Below are 21,902 nucleotides of genomic sequence, written 5' to 3'. Positions count from 1 at the left end.
TTGGTGATAGTTGTTATCTGTCCTGGCTGACTAAAGGAAATTATGCTCCAAGACAACCCACACATACACACCAGATTTCAACTTTTATCTATAAACACTACAGGTCTCTCTCTCTTCAAAATGTTCTTGCAGAAGCTTTTAGGTCGAACTACGCCAGTGATGATCACAACCTTCAAAATGAAGTCGTTTTATGTTTTTTTTTTTTTTTATGTTCAAAAAACGGTTTTGTCTCAACGTCTGTCAATATACATAGTTAATGTAGAAATTCACTGCATGATAAATTCATGATTATCTTTAAATCAAAATACTGATTTGCGCGGCAACTCAATCCGTGAATCTGTCCTTTTACTCATTGGCCTGGATCTTGCCATTCTGGCAGTACTTTGACTGCAGTAAAAGATTCCTGATATTACCAGGATGCAGAAAGCCTGAAAATTGTATTTTTTCTTAGAATAGTAATTCAGTTTTTATTGGTCTCTAAGGTGATGTTGGTCTCAGTTTTATCAAAGTAATTATCAGTAACTTTGTTCCTGGAAGCAGATTCTGGCAAACCGTAGAAGAACCCGTTAAGGAAGTTTGTCCAACTGGATCAGTGGACTGGCAACATATTCAGAACCGCCATCAATAACCGTTTTGGTTTCCAGTACACACTTTGCAACACTGATCCAATTTAGCTTAATTTTTTTTTTCAAGAATTTTGTTTTGTTTTTCTTCTATGCCTTGAACTTGTGCTCAGTGTCCATTAGTAACTTTCTTTAAGAATATCACTGCATTATGACATAATCCATAGATATTCAGATTATGTAGACAAATTGTAAATGGATTTACCATTTGTTTTTTTCTGATATTTGCAAGCTCCCTAAAAATACTGATTTGCGCGGTATTTTTACCGCGCAAGTGAAATGGGCTTCACTTGGTTTTTCAGTGTAATGCATATTTATTTCTGCCTGCTTTACTTCTAGTCAGTGGAAAATAGATAGTATGTCTTAATCAGATTACTAACATATCCATTGACTTCAGCATCTAGTAGCTCTTTCTTTTTTACATTATTTCCATTTTAATTAATGTGTTGTCAAAAAGCTAACCCTGGGGAAATTACAGGAACCTATTATTCTACTTTAAATATGTGATGATTATCACCCAGTGCAAAAGTCAATAATTAATACTTCAGCCTCATTTTAACAGATTGAAAGATTAGTGGGCTTATAACCTTAAAATAATTTAATTTAGCTCTTCTTTGATATGCCTGATGTGCTAGTGTTGTGATTCCACCAGTGCTAAATATCCTACTTCAGAAAAAGCTCCATTTGTGAAGATATCTTACCTTGACACCATCTTTTGCTCCTTCTTGCAGATATGGAATAATAGAGTGGTTCCACAGATCAATGAACCAAGACCGAAATTCATCAACGGAAACTGGGCAAGACAGGAAAAAGCAAGGGCCTGAAGAGAAGTCAAAAAAAGAAGAGAAGACATATAAATCACACACATAATTGCCAAAGAAAAAATATATAATAGGGGTTTTCTCTTTTGTGTTTTCTATACCAATGAGAAAGTCTGATGTGCTGTGCTTCTCAAGGAAGGTGTGCAAATGATACCACAGTTTGGGAACCCAGTCTAAAACCCTGATGAGGTCTTCGTTGGTTAAGCTCCTTTCATCTTCTGACTCCATGAGCTTCCGGTGCAAATACCGTGTGAGGAAGCCATTAGCTGGTTCCACGTTGTTGGAAAAGGTCACCATTCTGAAACAAAAAAAAAAATAAATAAAAATGTGCACAAATATTTCACACAATGAAAACTACAGTAGTAGAATATTTTTGCACAAATAGAAAACCAAAAAATTACATGGATGCAAGTAAAAGTACAGACCAAGATGTTATAATATCAGACTTGATATATGTGGTAATGACGTCTATAACATTATGAAAAGGACATTCTTTATCTTTTTCAAGCTTTCATCTAAAACCAACCTGAAGCTTAGATGCAGGCTGTGGTTTGCCGTCATCTTCACTGGCTGATTGCTGGTTCCAATAATGTAGGGACTAAATGCACAGATAAAGTTACAGATATAAGGCCATTTCAACATAATCTCTAAATATGATTTCAGTCTGTGTGTGTAATTTTACCATTTGTGATATTTGCAGGTTAGAGCACCATTAACAAGTTCACTGATGGAAACTGGATCGTGAATGTCATCTAAAATAACCACCAATGGGATTTCTGATGAACTGGTTTCCCGATCTATTTGATTGGCCAAGTTGGAAAGATAAAGCTGTAGATCCTGGGTAAGAACAATGGTGAAAATGACACCCTGTCAGACCAAATAACCTTAATAACGTATTGATCATAATAAAACATCAGTCTCTGTTACCTTGCATGACTGCCGGTGCATGTTGAAAGTGATCACAATCCCGTCTGTGATTTCACGAGCACTGCGGTCCACCAGGTACTCGGCCAACCGGGAAGCTAGGTAAGACTTTCCCGTCCCGCTCGGTCCAGACAGGATGATACGGCGATGTTTGAGTAGAAGACTGATGTAATGTTGCATCATGGGTTTAGGGATGAGAGTTTCAAACACAAGGCTGTCCACACACTTCTCCTTCAAACCTGCATTTTAACGAGAGGAAGCGAGAATGACCTGATGAAGAACTGCTGCGATAAACAATACAGCTGATTACTGCCTATTAATCGTGTGAAAAACATAAAAGAGGGATGATAAAGTGTAGCTTTAAACTTCGGCTGAAATTTTTAACACATGGAATATGTATTTCAACAGGTCGTGCTTTGGCAGAGTGATGTTTTGAAGATAGATTTTTATCACCTCGCATGTCCTTCATAAGCCTCACTAAGCTCAAGCACTTCACTCTGAAAATAACTCTGGTACAAGTGTGGGAAGTCTGCACGCCCAACCCCCCGGCTGCAGGGTAGGGGTCCGCTTTACACTTCTTTGGGGCCCATGTGTCTGACAGCACTAAGATCATGTTGCTCAAAGCTCTGCCTGCACTGCTGCTAACAGCACAGCTCACCTACCAAACCTGCAAACATGGAGGAGGAAGGACTACAAATGCATGTTTTTTTGGAGGCGCAAATCTAAAGGAGAATTTGCACTTTGAGTTTAAACACGGCACGATAATCCTAATTCAAATACAGACCTGTTGAAAAATAATTAATGGTTTCTATATTGGAAATCATGAGTTAATCAACTCTGCAGACCTTTTAGTGATACAGTGATGCTGCTGGGGCCTCGTGACATGCAACGAGACGGCTGTGTCTCGGGAGCTTCGCCTCCCAACACCCGTTTAATGTGGCCCATGCTGTAACTGTAGATTGAGTCTGTAGAAAGACCCAGGCTGGAGGTGGGGTCCACTTTGGCTATATAGACCTGGAATCAAATCCATAAAAAACACACCAAAAAGATATTTAAGTTTAAATTAAAAAAAAAAAAACACTTCCTTGCAATTAAGTTGACTGTCACTGACAAAAATTGGATTTATTCCACAACAAGAGGTCCTACGAACTCAACCATGTTTGTCCAGACAAATGCCTTTGTTTTTAAATAGGAAAAACCTAAAATGCAATTCCTGAACACAGTATCTCACCTTGAAAGCCTGGCTGACAGCGGAATCCAACATGACCCAGTCCATCCTGCCATTCACCCTGACAGTACCGATGAAGAAATCCTGCCGTTTAGCCTCCTGTTGAGTCAAAGTGCAAGTATTAGGTGACACAGAATATATAATTATTCATAAAAAATGGCTAAAAGTGAAAGAACAATGTGCTCACATCTTTAAAAACCCGTAAATCCGCCACACAAACAACCACTTTGACACGGTGGTCATCTCTCTGCGAGGAAAGGCTGAGCGAATCAGCAGAGTGGACATCTGCTAAGGTGTAAAAATAACAGAAAACAGAAGCAGAACTCAAACTCAACAGCTAAGAAAAATCAGAAAACATTTTTTAAATTAAAAATAATTAACAAATTGGTGAGTCACTGTTGCTCTTCACATTGTTTGTGTTTTAATAAGGACCTTCAACTTTGAAAGAAAATCATTTTCCATAAACGTTCAACTTATATTAGCTACACTTAGATTCTATAGGATTTTTTTCAGAGGTATTTTTTAAAGTTGTCCAGTCTATCACTATTCCTTACATGCTATGCCTAGTTATCCATCACCCTGCTCTATTTTTACTCTTCCTGTCAGAGACTGGACTGTACCTGAGCTGCTCCCCTCACTCAGCCCTCTGCTGTAGCTTTTGGGCATGTGCATGGCAACTGACTGACGGGGGGATGAACTCCCCAGAGCTGTGAGACCTGAGGACTGGGACACAGAGCTGGAGGGTCCAGGAGACGGACAGGGAGACAGACTACCTGTCTTCAGCTTATCGTTCTCAGTCTTCAGGTTCTCCACTGTCATCTGCAAAAACAAAATCACAACAGTTTCAGGACAGTTATTTAAGAAAACAAAAGTGTTGTGAATACTTGCAAAGATACTCTGAAGCTTTCCGTTTGTAGTGAATACTTACATATTTATGTATTCAGCATAAAAAATTCATAAATATACAAGCACATACCTGCATGTTGGTCATGGCCTCCTGCAGCTGCTCCAGCTGATGTGCAGAGCTTAAAGCCTCCAGGCGGATGTCTGTCAGCTTCCGCTCCTTCTCCCACAGCTCTGAGCGCAGCTCTGTTACAACTTTATCATCTGCCACATCATCTCCTTCACAGAGTCTGAAAAAACAAAGATCACATCACTGGAGACACTAGAAAAGCCAAGCAGATTGGACAATACTAAAATAAATAAATAAATAAATAAATAAAATCAGGACTTAATAGTTTTTGGCGGCTTACCCTGCCGATGAGGCAGAAGCAGAGGATTTCATTTGAGGGTTATCTCCAGGAATGTTGACTTTTGGGGAAGAAGGTGCAGAAGACTCTGGAGTGGCGATCTCTTCGATGTCAGCGTACGGCCCTGACTTTGAGCCTTTCTTACTGAAAGCTTTGTTGAAGGAGCTACGCAGCTGGTTAGAGGAGGTAGGAACTCAGATCAGCATGTGCAATGGTTTTGAAAACACTTAAAACAACCAAAAATGTGAAAGCTGGTAGTATTACATGAAAAATGGCTCCCAGGTTAACTTTTGAAAGCAATTTAATGAAAGCTCTCTTTTAACTTGTGAATTCTGAGAAAATGGTGGGTAAATTGAAATGAATGATTCACAGCTGGTGTACTACAGACGTTGATAATGTCTGCAATAAAATGGCTATCTATAAAAAATGTATGTCTAAAATCCTTTAAAACAAGTTGAAATACATGCAGACTGATATGTCAGATCATGTGATGAGATTATATTATGAGGAGCTTAATGAGTAAATAAAATGCAAACACAAGAGCACAAACATTTTTAAGTATGACTCATTAAAAACATGCAGGTTTAGATGTTGCTTAAGGTTTCACCATCACTCACCTCAAAGACCTAAAATAAAAAAGGGAGCATGAGGGAGAGAATAGAGTCATACTTAATACCATGTGGATAAAAATAGGAGGAGAATCAAAAGCATGCATGATAATGCAGGATCATTGTCTGGCGTCTTTTGTCATCTTCGAGATGCTTTTGTGCCTGATTGTTTTCTCGTTCTGGTTTCTATGATTTATATTTTTTTAAGAGTCAGTCAGCTTTTTTCAAATGTGTTCACATTTACCAGGTTTTGCCTTTCAATCCAACCTAGTTTTATGGTTCTCTGCTTTTGTTGGCAGATTTGGTCATTATTGTTTTTGTAGAAGTATCTGTTCTTTCAAGTATAATTTTTCCTGCAGGCTTTGCTTAGGTTATAAATTTAAGATAATTTGTTATTTCTGTTTCTCCCTCATTGTGTCTTGTTAGCATAGTTGTCATAGAATTATCTTCCTGAAACTCTTTTATGTAAAGTCTGAGCCAATCAGTCTGTTGAATTGTTTTACAAGCTAGAAAGGTTATGCTTCAGTTCAAAATATTTGTATGGTTTTACCTTTATTCCAGACTGGTTTTCTTGGAATGACTATAATTGCAAGTATTTCACTGGACATATGGTAGAAATAATGCAGAATTGATAGAAAAACATACATAATCGTTTGAATGTTATTTTATATTGCTGATACACTTGGCTATGAATCATTCAAGACAGCTTCTTTTGAAGAAAAGTTTATCACATCACCTGAATAAAATTGTGTTTTATGCAAAAGTGACAAAACAAACACATAATTTATGTAACATCAGACTTCTTGAGATCTTATAGCTTAATACTGATTTACGTTTGTGCTGTTAGTTCCTCACCCAGCTCTTCTTTTTCTTCTTCTTGGCCTCCTGCTCCTTGAGACTCCCCATGCTCGAATGGCTTGTAGTGCTTGTAAGACTGGAGATGCTCTCTGATGAGTTCTGTCGATTTATCAGCAGCTCTGGATAACAGCAGGTAAAACAATCTGTTAATAGTCCAAAAAAATGCATGTGGAGGGGTTTATATAAGGAATGACATTCTGTACCTTTAGGTGTGATTTCTGGGTTGCTGAGAGCAGTTTGAATGATTTCTTGGGCTTCTGTATTTTTGGCTTTTAAAACCTCAATGGTCTGTTTCAATTCAGTGAGCTCAGAGTCCTGGAGAAAGAAAACAATGTCAGGTTACAGTAGCTGACTGGCTGAACAGAGTCTGTTTTGAGCTGAAGAGTTTTTAGGTTGTGTTAAGTAGTTCACGACGACATGGATTATTCTGCCATGTAAACTTTGACCCTCACCTATTTTCCTGGATAAACTTTACAGTTACATCTCAGATTTTACACAAGACACAAGGTTATAGATCCTGATGGTACAAACTATAAAAGACTGAACACATACAGTTTTACAAGGTTGTATGCAAATGGACCACAAACATTTTGTAAGCAACATGCTTTAGACAGATTAGAGCAGAGTAAAGATGCTTAGTAGAGCATCATGTTTAGATAAAAGCAAACTCAGGATTTCACCATACTAGCTGTCAAAACTGGCAGTGGAGGGGTGATGATTAAGGCTTCTTACATGTCTACAGGACCATTTAAAACAATGTTGTAAAAAAACCCCAATTGATTTCTTATCACTCCAATGAAATCTTGTGCATCAAATCACTACTTGTACAGACTTGTTATGAGGCAAAACATAACTCATTTGTGGCATAATACCAACAAGATACCTTTTGTTCTGAGGAGACTGACAGTGTCTGCAGGCGTGCTGTCATCAGTGCCAGACTCTGCTCAAACGCTGCAACCAGATTAGCCTGTAAGAGGGAGAAAGAGAGGTGAACGGCCACAGAGGGAAAAAGTGTGTGCAGATGGGAATGGGTGATAGGTATGAGTCATGAGCTGAATAAAATCGGTCTGCAACCTCACTCAGCACATCAAGCAAACGTCTCTCTGTGGTTAAGTGGGGGAGAAAGGAAGGGATGTAGCAGTCAAACAGCTGTGGATGATGTCAGAGTTGAAAGCAAACATTAGGATAAGGATGGTGAAGCAGAGCAGCAATGCAAGGTCAACTCTAATGTAGCAAATTTGACTCATTTAGGAATTGACAAATGACAATAAGAGGGCAAAGAGTAAGTTTGTGTTACTTCGTAACGAAATAAGGACACTGTTTCTGGACTCATGCCGATAATATCATGCAGAATTAGTAAGAAATTCAAAACTCACTTAGAATGAGAGGCTTATAGTTTTTGTGCAGATTCAAAACTAGCAGACCAGCATTCTGCTTTCATTAATATTTGTTTTTACAAAATTTGTGAAATTTTACTGCTGCTTACTTTCAAATTTTTTTTCTAAAATCAAAGTTTTTATCTTCATTTACAAAACCTAAAACTTTAGCTGGTCTCTGTCTAAACATTGCTACTATGTCTGAATTAATATTTCATTTATAATTTGATGTATGAGCGCTTAGAACATTTTGTCACTTACAAATGTAAGATGAAAATATGTTTAGACTCTGGCAAATCATACATCCAATGTGCTCTGATTGCATCATGATTTTTGTGCTTTATTCTCATAAAAAAACCAAAAACCAAAACATAGGTAGGACATTGGGACGTAGGAAACAAAAAAGGGGGAATGACATGCAACAAGACTCCAATTGAGAGTGAGTAGCAAACCCTGAGGGATTTTTCCTCTACCTATGTGGTACGCATCATAACCATAATTTCTCCAGTTTGAATGACTGCTAAAAGATTTAGAGAACAATAAAATATAGATTTGTTGCAATCAGATGGAAATACTGCTTTGTACTGTATGGAAACAGGGACAAGAAACAGCCACAATGGTTGCAAAAAATTGTGCAAAGAGCACAAATGAGGCTGTTAAAGTTTAGAAAGCAGATGCATCACTGAAATGGTGGTCCAGAGACAAAAGACAACTGCATTATGGAAATTATTTATTGCTGTTAATCCAGCCAATGGGATGCACCATGCCACACCACAACCCCAACAGAAAGTTACAGTTCAACACAGTATTCTGCTCTAACAAACCTGGCCTAGCTGTAACACCCAGCATCCAGAGGTGAGAGTCATTGGGAAGCAGGCAGGGGGCAGCAGTGAGTCCAGCAGTCAATACAGCCAAGGTAAAAAGAAAGGGACAGATGCATTAGATCTGGGGGGGGAAAAAATCCTATGCAAGTCATATAAAAACACACACAAACACAAAAGTGGGCATCACCCCTTTAACAAATATACCAAAACAAAAACACTGCTTCTTTCATAGATTTGTTATTGAAATTCGGAGTTTGTTTCTGTTAAACCAGTCAGATTCATGCATTAAAAGATGAACAAAGAAATAATACAATGAAGAAGCAGGGTGCAGAGGTTTTCAGGTAAAATTCTTAAAACTACAAACAGGCTTATGGTTAAAGGCTGGTGAAAATGTGTTTTTAATTATTTGAGTAACAGACGTTAAAATGTGTTTTTAATTAGATGAGTAACAGAGTTAGAAATGGAAATATGTTATGCCACTGTGAAATTCACTTAAAGAGAAATTGATCTTTAGAATTATCAAAATCTCATATGGAAAGTAAAAACAAATCAAGTCAACTAGCTCCTAACTAAAAGTGAATAGAAAATGAGGTAATGACTGCACATACATTAGCAGAAAGCTGCATCGTCAGGTCAGCCACCTTTTCCTGGGACGACTCCAGCTCTCGTCTCAACTTCCGGATTTGCTGCAGAAAAAAAATCTAATTAGGTTTAAGATGTAAGACAACTTGATCTTCAGTCAAAACTGCAAAAGTATTGAAGACTTTAATTTGGATAATGAACTCAATGATGCAACGGTGGATTGTGATAAACACACTATTTTACAACCACAACATGCAAACAACATAATATTGAGGCTACTGCACCACAAAAAGGAACTACAAAGTGAGTATGGAGAGCATGCACTGAGAACTGTACTAGGTCTGGACTGTGTTTATTAGATTTTGGGGAAGGGTACTGGAGTTCAAAGAATATTAGAGATAAAACAAAATGAGTTATGAGCTGCTGAGATAAAGATCCGTGGCCTTCCTGGAACACTGTGAACACAGGCGGATGACTGGACACATTCCAACAAGTCTCACAGATGAGATATAACATGATCCTTACCTCTCCTTGTATTCTTTCCTCACTCTTATGAAGCATCAACACAAGAAAAGGGGATTGAGTCGAGGATTAAGTCTAATTACATTTGCAATATAAAATAACTATTTATCTAAGGTTTCAAATATGACACCTTAGAGAGTAAAACAAAACATGGCTATATCTTTACCGTTTTTATGTCTATTTAATGAAAAGATTCTATAATGAAGCAGTTTTTGAAAAATCTTAATCTTGTGAGAAGTTGCCAATTTAATTAAGAAGAAACTTGTCAATACTACTTTCTATGAAATATATTATTTAGATAGATTAAAACATGAGAATGAAACGACAGCAAACATAAGATAGATAAAAATGTTCTTTATTCATGTAAAACAGCTGTGTTGACTCACCGCAGAATAGTTAGATGACGCATTGGATGCCAAAGAGAGCACAGAGCCATGCACTGAAGAAGACCAAGGAAAGACATTACTCCATGCAAAAACTCAGTTTCTTTCACAGGGATACTAATTTAATCAGTAAGAAAACAAAACAATTGTTTTCTTAAAAACTCTGTCTGAGACAACTAGACGTCAAGCTTTTGGAAAATACAATTAAGAACAGATGACTGCAGAGAAATAATTTAAGAATATGACTGTCTCTATGAACATTAAAATCATAAATAAACCTGAGTTGATTTATTTTTTTACTGTGTGTAGCAAAGCTTAAGAAAATAAACAATGGAAAAGTAAATTAAATATGTAAATTACAAACTATAATCAATCACTTAATTGGAATGTGTTGCAAAACTTGTCATTTACCTACAACTTTAAAAAGTATTAGTTCAAATCTTGATTTAATTCACTACAAGTCTAAAATGACCATATAACACTTCTCTCCATCTTGCTTGGCCATGAAAGGAAACTGTTTATGTTGAAATATTCGAACACAAGAGAAGAAAAGCAAGAACATTCACCATCCTCTCCTGGTTCGCGGAAGGATCCGGATCGCATCATACTTTTTGGCCGGTCAGCCAGAGACATACTGCTGCCCAGAGGGGAGGATCCATACAGATCGCAGGCTGGGTCACTGGAGGGGCCTGTGCTGTTGGAGCGTGATATCCTTGGGGTGCCACATGAAATTGGGGCAACTATTGTGCAAAAATGGCAAGCAAAAGTATAAAACTAAATCCCACAAACACAGGAAGCATGACTTTACCTGAATATAAGACAATTATTCCAATGACTGAATGAAAGGCAGAACCATGTTTCAATAAAAGTTTCAAAAACTGGTCTAAAAGACTTCAGTCAGGAGATTATCATCTTCTTTGCACAGTTTTAGGAAATCTTTTTTCAAAACTGGAACAGACACACTCACCAATGTTGGTTAGAGTAGTTTTGCTGGAGGAAGGGTGGAGAAGGTGGGTGGGTGAAGGTAGCTGAGGGGGGGTGTTGCTCTCCGTCATGCTCACTATAGTGTGAGAGTGGCGTCTTCCCGGCTTGCTTCCATCGCTGTCTGAGAGGCTTGACCCGTAGCGCCTAAAAAAAGGTTGTTTTAAGTGAAAACAGTGATGTCATATTAAACTGAATGTAAAAACAAGCAATGCTACTTGGACTCACTCTAAGCCTTTCTTTGGCAAAGTATTCCGGTCCGTTTGCACACTGTAAAAAGCAGAGTAAAAAAAAAACTGCTCTGCATTACTTCCAGCATAAAACTGTTATTGTGTTACAGAATCACAATTACCAACAGATATTTCTTGGATTTTATTAGAAACCCTGCCAAGACATACCAATGGTTTGTATCACTATTTCTACATTTGAGCCATTTAATAATCTATACACTTTAAAAAGCCACGTGTCTGATTGTTTAAATATGCAGTTGCTTGCCAGAAAATAGATTGGATGATCTTCACCTTGAAAGAACAGCAATTCTGTGATAGATCCAAACTTTTACCTCTTACTCAAAATGACAGCTCACACTTTCTGCCGTCATAAAAGTCCCACAAAATAAAAATGGATTGGTTTGATGGCTGCCAAGGACCCTGTATTTATGCTTACTTTACAAAACAAGCGTACAGCAAATTATCAGTGGCAAGGACAAATGCAGTTCTTCCTGCCAACATTGTTTTAGTGCCTGAGGTATAGTCAATGGTCCTCAGATGTGAACTCTGAGCCAGTAAATACACACATTTATTCAGATCACTCTGAAAAGCCTGGGAGAGCTATTTGGCTTTCACATTAAATTCAGTGAATTAATTTGAAAATAAAAGTAACAACACCTGCAATCTGCATCCTTATGTAAGGAAATACAAACACACAATAAGCTGATGAAAGCATCTTTTACCACAACCTATTTTAAATAAAAATCGCAAACTTGCCTATCCGAGAGATTGAGTGACGTCCTACTCCCTCCCCTCCAGGTTCCTGAAGCCCTCTCTTCTTTATCGCTCATATCTTGCGGTACAAGTCTTACGCTGGAGGGCACACTCATCTGTAGGGGTAGAGACTCCAAGCTGCGATGCATGCCAGAAAGTTTGGGGTAGAGCATGGGGGATCCACTCAAGCTCAGGCTTTCGCTGGTATAGGTGGGGGAATCAATGTGGAGGACAGGAGCCGGGCTTGGAGTAAGACGGGTGGATATGTGGGAAGCAGCCAGGTCTTGAAGCTTAGAGTATGGTGGTATTTTAGGTGGAAGGTCCTGGATGGTCACACAGGAGTCAAGACTGTTTGAATTCATCTTGTCCAGATGAGCCAAGCTGGGAGGGCGACCAAGAGACTTGGTATTCAGCATCCTAGGAATCAAGGAAGGCAAAATATGTCAAAACAAAAAAGGAGAAAATAATCTGCTATTTGATGCTGATTATCAATTTTCTCAAATTAGTTATTGTTTTTATTCAAACATATTAAAACAATGCATCATGTGTTTAAGGGAGCTCATTATAGTTTCACTGTACAAAGTCTTGGTAGAACTGTTTTGAAGGCTTGTCGTTATCTGCAGCATAAATCCACAAAAACCTAGCTCCCCCTCCTCAGCTTTCCTTAAATACATTCTTTAGTGAGGGCTGTTAGGTATTGCTGTTGACATTAAGATAACTAGAGCACTTATTCTGTAAACCAACACTGCTTCGTTGTGCTAATACAAGTCGGAAAATTCCAAGCCAAACTTCCATGGCTTGAAAAAAGGAAAAGTAAGAAAAACGTAGCTTAATGAGAGACCTTGGTGTTGTGGGAGAGGACAGTTCAGGGTATTTGCTGCTGCTTGTGCGTCTCAGGCCATGTAGTTTCACAGTTGGCTCCCCTGCACACTCTGACTGGCTGTCGTCTCCCTTCAGAGAGCCACAGTCCACAGCCTTGGCCTTGGCCCGTTCCTTTTCTTTTTCTCTGTCTGTCTGGTTCACAGGGCCTGTACTCGTTCTGCTCATCATTTTACCACTGCAGCCGCTTGACTCTTTAATTCTGGGCCCTGTGGAAGCCATGGGTACAGGTTTCAAACTCAACAGAGTGGGGTCAATAGTTCCACTGGCAGGACGTGCCGCTGGGCGTCCGATCACACTCAGAGCGCTCGATTTGGCTGGTCGGGGCAGGCTGCGGTACTGAATGCTGTTTCGGGCATTTGGCCCCAGGAAGCCGTGCTCGCTGCTAGCGTCGAAACTGTTCTTTCTGCCCAAGCTTGTTCCTCCACCTACAGGCTTGACAGGGATGCCAGATGACTTGGGTGTTTTCCCCACTGTAGCAGAGCTTCCGGGGATATGGGCGCCCCCTGCTGTCATAACAGTAGCGGTACCGGTGGCTGTTGACGGTTTCTTGTAGCCAAAGGAACCTCCAGCAGATGGTTTCACCAAACCTGAAGGGGGCTTGCGGTGTTCTCCGTGAAAATCTCTGCCAGCATCTGAACGGGACCGTTGTAGGCCAGCAGTTTTGATGGAAATTTTAGATTTGTCCAGAGGCTTCTCACTTTTTGGTGCTACAGAAACAAAAAAATTGAATACATTATTTTAGAGCTACCGAGACATGTAGCTAAATTTCTAATACAGTCTTTGCAAGCAAATACTTGGAGAATAAGTTAATTTTCAATAAATATTTAGATGGCACGTATTCTGACTCACCATTTGTTGGTATAAACCTGCCATTGGCAGATTTTATGAATATTTTAAAACAGGATTGACAAAAAGTTCAGATGTCAAAAATTAAAGTTATTGTTTTAAAAATACCTTTTTCAAACAAGAACATAAAATGAGGTGAAAGTGGAGATTAATAAATTTAATGTACACTTATTTGTGGTAAAACAGATCAATGTTGCCACTGATCTGTCATCCACAAGTACCTGGAATGTCTAAAAAAATTAAGCAGATAATTTCCTACCTTAAATAAAAGAGAAAACATGCAAATCATGTCAATTAAGTACAATAGCAAGACTTATTTTTTTTTTAACTTAAGGAATAACAAAAAGAAAATATTAATTCAATTCAGTTCAGTCCAGTTCAGATCAATTCACATACTGGCAGAACCCATTTGGTTAACCTTATCTGAAATGATTGTCATTTTGCTTTAACAGACTCTTTTCCTCATTCTGATTATTAGATGCAAATGCAAAGATGGCTAAAAGACTGACTGAGATAATAATTAAATACTTGTCCCTCTAACTATGGCATCTTCCTCTCTTGTGAACTGTTTTGCTTTGCATTCAGATTATTTTGGATCAGAATTATATTTTAGTTTTGCCAATCATCTGTCAGACATGCTTGATTTTATATGTTATTTTCTTTACTCATTGGTACATTTGTCCTCAGTCATTAGTTCAGGTCCTCACCCAAATGCATTACATTCATTTGATGGCCCTTTTCTGGTTCCCATGTAATGAATCGCCTCTCCTACAGTTATAATTAGTTTCCATCACTCATTGTCAGATCCTTCTGTTAACTGCCCTACTTATTTAGCTGTCCTCCTCTTTCCTCACCTCCTTGTTGATTGGCCTAATTGTTATCACATAACAGTATATATTTGGTATAGATAACATTATGTTAATCATAATATTCAATACAATATGGTTTTTGCAGTAGTGAGAAATTTAGACAAATACAGTCACTATTTTTGTTTAAATAGTGTAAAAATCAAGAGTATATAGTGTTTTAAGTAAGGGTAATACATTGTGAGAATCACATAAGAACCCATAGCTGTTCCTATTGAAAATAAACATTCATATGAGTAAGCCCAAAATACTCTGGATTCTTTTTGTTAGTACTGTTGTTAGTACTAGCTATAACTGATTCACTTATGTCAAAACATGGAATTAGCTCTGGAAAAAAAAAAGTAAAAGCAAAACACTGTAGCTAAAATCCCCCAAAAGAGTGATTATTTTAAAATACTGTTTTTTTGATGATGAAAAATAATTAAGTAAATTCATCAAAAATATTTCTGCATAACTTTAAAATGATATTGTTCTTTTTGCACGTAGTGTGCAGAATGGATCAGAGCCAGACTTGCATTAGCAATATATCTCTTCAATGTTCCAGATAACAAGCAGGCATTTGGCTTGACTGTTACACAAACACACTGTTTCACGTTTGCCTTCAGAAGTTGGGGAGATAATTGATGACATGGATTTTCATCTTAAAACAAGCTAAAAGTAGTAGCTGTGGGCAGAATTCCTTAAAGAAGATAAACAGATAAAACCTTTTGATGAAATCTAGATGAGACCAATATGCAACAGAGTCTCACCTGCAACCTTGAGCATACTCTGGGAGGTATGGGTAATAGGGGAGGTCACGCCCACCGGAGGATTTCTGCCCTTCTTGAAACTTCCTGGTTGACCCAAACTCTGAGGCTTCTTCAAATCGGCTTTAACCCCAAAATCTTCGCTGAGGCTCGGTGGCTTCTTTCTCCACTTGCTTGGGGCTTCAGATTTGAGGCTTCCTGAGTTGAAGCTGCAGCTGTCAAGCTTGTGGTTGGCTTTGCCATCCTCGCTGTACCAAGAAAGGCCACTTTCCACCAGAGATCGCTTCTCTGCATCAGTGCGGAGCTGAAAAGAGAAAAATGGAGAAGACACAATCAGATGTATCCTTTGTTCTCTTTACAATCAACTGGTGTCAGTAATTTTACTTTGTATCCTATTTGCATTCCAGAAAAAAAAAATAGAAAGATAAACTCCTGCACCAAAAGAGAACTGAAGACAACCGCAGATGAAAATAAATTAAGTTTAAAATAATTATGGATTTAAAACTTTTTAAGACAAACTAAAATATCTTGAGTTGAAAAATGTAAATGTGCTATTTTTAGAAAAAATGACAGTTACACATTAATAGATATCATGTGGTGCAAGTGGAGGTGGCACTAAGGACAAAATCATGCATGCTGTTTCTTGGCATGTTATTAAAGTGATATAAAACGGCAGATGGCTCATAGAGTGGCAGTAATGGCCATGTCGTCCAACCAAGCATTCTCCAGTTTAGCAAAAGCAAACCCATTGTTTGTCTACAAAAAGGTAGAGACATTGACAAGACATTTTAGCATCGAAATTTGTGATTTCTTGAAGAGATGATGCAATGTTGTGTCCTGCGTAATTTTTATAAAACAGTATTCCAAAAAACACTCAAATTGAATTACTTTCATGATTGATTAATGCATGGACATGCAAATATAATCAAACCATTTCAAAATTGTGCCCGACACAATTTGGGCCATCATTTTCTTCTAAACAATTAATGCCACACACCATCTCATACAATCAATATGTGTGTCACCCTAAGATTTAAGACACTGTTAAACTCAGAATGCACACTATTCACAGAGGGCACTTACATCCAAGGGAAAAAGCAGAGCTTATCTTATTAGAAGGGACATTAATCCACACTGGAATGGAGAGAAGATGCATTTTTACAGCTCACCATAACAGAGGAGCTCCGTCTTGATCCCAAAGGTGTGCTGGGCAGGGAGTTCAAAGATGAGCTGGCATTAAATTCCTCTGAGCTGAGGTTCTCTGAGCCGTCACCATCACTGAGTCCGCTGCTGATGGAGCTGCTCTCATCCCAGCTGAAACGAAACAGGATAATCGCTTAGAAAAGTGGTTAGTCTGCCTTTAAAGAGCAGAAAAGGACAAATAAATGGTTGCACAGCATGGAAAATGTCTGTTTGTAGATGTGAGATTGGCTCTGGAGTCAAAGAAACCACTGCATTAAACAAACCAAGAACTAACATATCAGTTGATACATAAATATTAAATCATCATTTTCTTTCATGTCATAAAATTCTCACTTCATTCGCGCACACAAACCAAAACACATGTAACGCTAGTTTCATTATATGTGTAAGGTCAAATATAACATGAGAAAACCAAAATTAACAACATAAGTTTCTTTAAGAAAAACTCAAAAGCATGATTAGCCAAAATAAGGTTATAAATCAACCTAAAGCTGTGACATCAGAAAGAATTCAAGTGTACTCTGCCATGTTTTACAGAGGCAATTTGTGTAAAAAGGGGTGATTAGCTTTGAAAAGTCTTCATGAGCTTTTCCTTCATGTCTCAATGGACCTCTAAGTCACCTTGAAACAGACAATGCCTGACTGGCAAAAATTACAGGGGTGGACAGTCTCTGCACAACCTAAATCATGCCCTGGAAGTCAGGCTGCTCATATTTGAACAGAATGAAAAGCTAGTCATTGTGCAAGATTCAACAAACTGTGCACCCTTTTAGTCAACATCATCATCAGCGCACGAGACCATTCAAGTCTAATAGGAGGCTATAGTTTTCTACTCTGAAGAAAGTGATATCTGCTGAGACCATAAAAACAAGTCCAGCTCAGTTCCTGCATAATTATGATCTCGATTATTACCACTGGTAACCACAGATGGTAATAAAATTTATGTTGGCACACAAAAATGTGGCCTAGTGGAAAAGGTAAATTAATATGATCATTTCAAGCTGAGTCATTGCTTGAGTTGAATCAGTTCTTCTCTTCTTCTGACTTCTCCACTGAGCTGAAAATGCCCTTTGTGGGTATGAAGTCTGCAATTAGCAAAGGCTAATTGCAGACTTCATGGGAACATGGGATTGCACAGAAAAGCACAGGGAGACAAAAATGGCTTGTACACGTTCAGAATTGAATATAATCACATGGCAGGAAATGAGTGGCATGGCTGAAGTTGTAAAACAGAGCAGTGGCTGTGAGTTACACTTCTTTAAGGTGCTGATTTGGACCATTTATGTAAGTGATGGCTTAGAAGATGATTTGTGGTTATGGGTGGATAGCTTCAAAGTTTGAGTTCAAAAACAAGAGAATAAAGGTTTGATTTAATATTTTCAAAAATATTTTCAACACCGTCGACTCTTGGATTAGTTTAACGATTCCCACTCAGTGCAAATTTCTGTGGTATTCTCAGACAATAGCTCCTCTGTGAGGGGCGACACAGAGGGGCTGTGAATAACCCCACAGGGATGTCAACTTTTAGAGGAAGGCCTGTGGGTTGTTGATATTACAAGCCAAGTTGTCTGCTCTGTGAGGTAAAACCCAGACAGGGAGAGTGTGGGAGTACAACAACGGAGTGCATGTTTGGTGGGGCAATTAACTGGTGTTTCTTGCTTTCTATGGCTGCCCTCCAGAGTCTTTATGATGCTAGTCTGATATGTGATTCACTAAAAATGTTTAAGATGATTGATTGGCTGGAGAGTGTAAGAAAGTGAGGACATTCCAACAACTTTTACATAGTTGGTAGGACATAAAACAGTAATCTAAAGGCTAACGGTATTGGTAAACATTGTGGATATAAACAATGTAAGGTTGTAAACCACTTTATCTTTAGAACACTTTCTGATTTCACCTTGGTTTCAAATAAAAAGACCAAGAAAATATATCTGGTACAGTCGCTACCAAAAGTGTAAGCACCTCTGTTAAGTTTTCAGGTTTTTATGAGGTTAAGATTTTTGTTTTATCTTTATAGATTAGTCCACATATAAGGTACTATAGTCTATATCATACCATTCAACTGAAAAAAAAATAAAATAAAACAAACTAAAAAAAGATGCAGTAATTCAGGTAAATGATTAGTCTCTTGAAGCTCTTCTGATTCAATTTCAGCTTTCTGTAGTCTCTGATATGGGATGGGTCTATTCATCATCTCAACTTGACGATATTTTCCCACTCTGCTTTGCAAATATTCTCCATATGCATTGAAGATATTTCTTGTTCACAGCCCTCTTTAGGTGACTGTCACAATTGGCAAGATTTGTAATTGGACTCGGCTTGGCCATTCCAAAACTTTTGTTTTCTTCTGATCATGTTATCTTGATGTTGACTGGAATTACTTCTTGGGCTCACTGTGATGCTTAAAATATAAAATAATCTTCAGATTTCCAGCAAAACTCTTAAGGTATTAAAAACTGTCTGTCAATTGGAACTGTTCATAATTTCATCCATCTCACAAAAAAAACAAAAAAAAACAACAAAAAAAAAACAAAAAAACAGTTGCATCTGAAGATGTCTCACAGTGTGACATCTTTTGGTAATGGTTGTCTTTGATTTTGAGTCGCATCTATCGTTTACCAATAAATATATTGTTTATCAATTAGTGACCAAAGTTCATATTTAGTTCCATGCCGACTGTATCACATTATTCTTTAATAGTTTGGAAAATCTTAACCAATTATTTCAGTATTTCTTTATTTTATGGTTCATGCAATGCAACATTTCATTTGTCACCTGCATAGCAGACTTTATTGAAACTGGCAGTAGGTAGACCTGACTATCTACTGATGTGTAAGGCTGACGGAATAAACAAATTGCTTATGTGTATTTCGTGACTCATGCTGAACCATGAAATAAGCTTTTTGCAAACAAGAACATGCCTGTACTTTTTAACAATTATCTACATAATTGCTTATAGCTGTAATATGTGCACATTTAAGTAAAAAAAATATAAATATTTTTAAAATGGTGGCTCGTTTGAACCTCCATACAGGAGGTACATTTCAGTAAAGGAGATAATTAACAGCCACATTACAGTGTCCATTCAAAATCTCCTTTCACTGGCCTTAATAATTTTACAACCAAATAAAATCAGTATTTTAAAACAATCACACGTGTTTTTAGATGTGTTTTTTTTTTTTTTTCCCTGTGAAAATACTCAGTATTTTGCGCTATTTCAATTATTACTTCATAATCCAACAGGCTATAGAGATCAACGTCTATTTAAAAAAAAAAAAAAGCGTTTAAAGTGAACGAAATCGGCGGATTTAAATGTACCTAAAAGTGCACGTAGAGTCGGAGAGTTACCTTGGTGTAAGAAGTAAAGTCCTCCTTGATCCTGCCGCTGACCGCAACGGAGGCACTTTCAAAACACGACCGCTCATTTGTGTCTTTTTCTAGCTTTTCACTTTAAGTGACAGTAAATTCTCTTAATTGTCCGTAAGCGAGTACTATTCACATCCTGTGAAAGCAAAGACCCATTCTCACCACTCATTCAGCCAGCAGAAAGGAGTCAGGCTACACCCATCCCCAAATGAAAAACGAGAGAGGGAGACGGGACGCGCGAGCGAGACAGAGCGAGAGAGAGAACTGACTCCGATGTTTAATGAAAGGATGATCACCAATGACGACGCTAACCCTGTAACTTTAGCTTGCTTTCCTAGGAAATTAACACACATTAATTTAACACTTGGCAAAAACTCTCGCTCTATAATAGTTATAATTAACTTAAAAACGTCCTTACGGACGCTGAAAATTTTAAAGGGCGCATATTATGTATTTTCCAGGCACATAGTATCATTTTATAGCGCAATTAAGTAACTATGTTACATTTGTTGTTATAAAAATTATGTGTATACAGTATACCAAACATAATTTAAAATAAATTTGACTTTGCAATTTGATGGCTTGAAATGGGCATCTGTCTCTTTAAGAAGTTCCTACTTTGTCCAATACTCCACCTTCTGCATATCAACACAATAATGCTCCTCCATGATGCTGTTTACAACCGTTCTTAAGCTCATTGAACTGAGAAGTAGTTCGTATAAGTGCAGAGGATGCGCAGTTCCACCAAGTGTTTTCTCCCGAATGGCTACCAGGGGAGATTAAAGGATTTCTCAAACATGCATGAAATAACTGAAGCAACACTACACATCTGTTTGTTATGACGCAATTACATTATAACATGATATAAAGCTCAAAAAAATTGATTTTACATAATAACCTTGCACTTTAATAAACAATCTAAAAAAAAAAGTCAAAAGCCAGCCTATAGAGAATTTTGCAAATAGTTTGACTTTTATGTTCTTTACAAAATTATTTATCATACATTAAGACATTTTTAAATGCAGTATGGAAAAAAAATGCAGTTCAAGGTAGAAATCTAAATCTCTCCAAGTGAAACCACAAGCCCACAGATGACACAAGGATCTCCAGTGATGCATGAGCAGCTTTGGAAAACCCAACCTCCCCCTCTCATTAGTAGTGGAACAGTTATATTCATTGCAATTTCTGGTGATCTCATGTCAGTAAAACACTCCAGGAGGTCAAAGCTTTGGGACAAGATGGATTTGCACCCCATCCACATCATCGGTCTTGATTTGTAAACCCTCCAAGTTATTCAGACTGAAAATGAGGGTTCAACATACTTACCAGGTAAGTAATTTCAAAACATAAGAGCACAACTATGCATTTTTCATTATCAGTGATATTTTAAATGATTGTTAATAAATGCACAGAAGCTATTTCTATGACACAGTGAAACATATCTACGATTTATTCAGGAAAGATGAACAAAGATACTACTTTTTATTATGTTGTGCTTTCTACAATGATTGTATCTGCAGGTCAAAGCTTCACAATAAATGGAGACAAAAAAGTTTACAAATGCTCAAAGACAATTTATTTCAGGACTTTTGTACACACCTTTACCTTAAGTATAAATAATGATAATATTAATGGAGAACACTATTTCTTCTGATGCCTGTTGATTTTCTTTGCTTTGCTCACAAGGATCATAAATCAGTGGTTTACATAGCTGTTGATCACATATGGCATTTATTCCTTAACACAACTTAAAAGAATGAATATTTGTCTTCCAAGAATGATATTTGATCTGAAATGTTTACAGGGCAAAAAAAAAAGTGTGTCGGTGCTCACATATCCTGTTTATCTCAGCCAGACCACACTGTTACAAAAAAAGCTGTCATCCAAACAGCCTTCCAGCAATGTTTGCACTTTATAGTAACAACTGTACTACACTGATAAGCAAATGGGTTGTGTAAGAAAACATCCTCTGTAAATTTGCTTTGTATGTTTTGTAAAGCTGCCAACATGAGGTTTTTGGGACATTTACA

At 37.6% G+C, this 21,902-nt stretch overlaps 1 protein-coding gene across 7 annotated transcripts in view; it reads right to left on the bottom strand.

Annotated features, from left to right (window-relative positions):
* The window catches only part of nav1b (neuron navigator 1b), a 42,007-nt gene that overhangs the window by 3,572 nt on the left and 16,533 nt on the right, over positions 1–21,902 (bottom strand). The window contains exons 1-27 of one of the 7 annotated variants that reach the window (XM_015052621.1): positions 19,855–20,031; positions 16,473–16,617; positions 15,307–15,607; positions 12,805–13,552; positions 11,967–12,380; positions 11,209–11,250; positions 10,967–11,127; positions 10,566–10,739; positions 10,003–10,055; positions 9,620–9,643; positions 9,121–9,198; positions 8,513–8,521; positions 7,196–7,279; positions 6,516–6,627; positions 6,310–6,431; positions 5,464–5,472; positions 4,850–5,019; positions 4,573–4,729; positions 4,217–4,415; positions 3,784–3,884; positions 3,600–3,695; positions 3,214–3,382; positions 2,372–2,607; positions 2,127–2,281; positions 1,971–2,042; positions 1,546–1,742; positions 1,325–1,443 (exon numbers count right to left, since the gene is read on the bottom strand). In XM_015052621.1, the coding sequence (XP_014908107.1) occupies positions 1,325–1,443; positions 1,546–1,742; positions 1,971–2,042; positions 2,127–2,281; positions 2,372–2,607; positions 3,214–3,382; positions 3,600–3,695; positions 3,784–3,884; positions 4,217–4,415; positions 4,573–4,729; positions 4,850–5,019; positions 5,464–5,472; positions 6,310–6,431; positions 6,516–6,627; positions 7,196–7,279; positions 8,513–8,521; positions 9,121–9,198; positions 9,620–9,643; positions 10,003–10,055; positions 10,566–10,739; positions 10,967–11,127; positions 11,209–11,250; positions 11,967–12,380; positions 12,805–13,552; positions 15,307–15,607; positions 16,473–16,617; positions 19,855–19,931 (4,224 nt within the window). In that variant the 5' untranslated portion in view covers positions 19,932–20,031. Of the gene's footprint in view, positions 1–1,324; positions 1,444–1,545; positions 1,743–1,970; positions 2,043–2,126; positions 2,282–2,371; positions 2,608–3,213; positions 3,383–3,599; positions 3,696–3,783; positions 3,885–4,216; positions 4,416–4,572; positions 4,730–4,849; positions 5,020–5,463; positions 5,473–6,309; positions 6,432–6,515; positions 6,628–7,195; positions 7,280–8,512; positions 8,522–9,120; positions 9,199–9,619; positions 9,644–10,002; positions 10,056–10,565; positions 10,740–10,966; positions 11,128–11,208; positions 11,251–11,966; positions 12,381–12,804; positions 13,553–15,306; positions 15,608–16,472; positions 16,618–19,854; positions 20,032–21,902 lie in introns of those variants that run through there. The other 6 variants (XM_015052614.1, XM_015052615.1, XM_015052619.1 and 3 more) reach the window with 6 other exon arrangements.

Source organism: Poecilia latipinna, unplaced genomic scaffold (assembly GCF_001443285.1).
Source record: "Poecilia latipinna isolate Pla-1442-1.1 unplaced genomic scaffold, P_latipinna-1.0 Scaffold1123, whole genome shotgun sequence".
Classification (NCBI taxonomy): Eukaryota; Metazoa; Chordata; class Actinopteri; order Cyprinodontiformes; family Poeciliidae; genus Poecilia; species Poecilia latipinna.
This window is presented reverse-complemented; position numbering and strand designations above follow the sequence as displayed.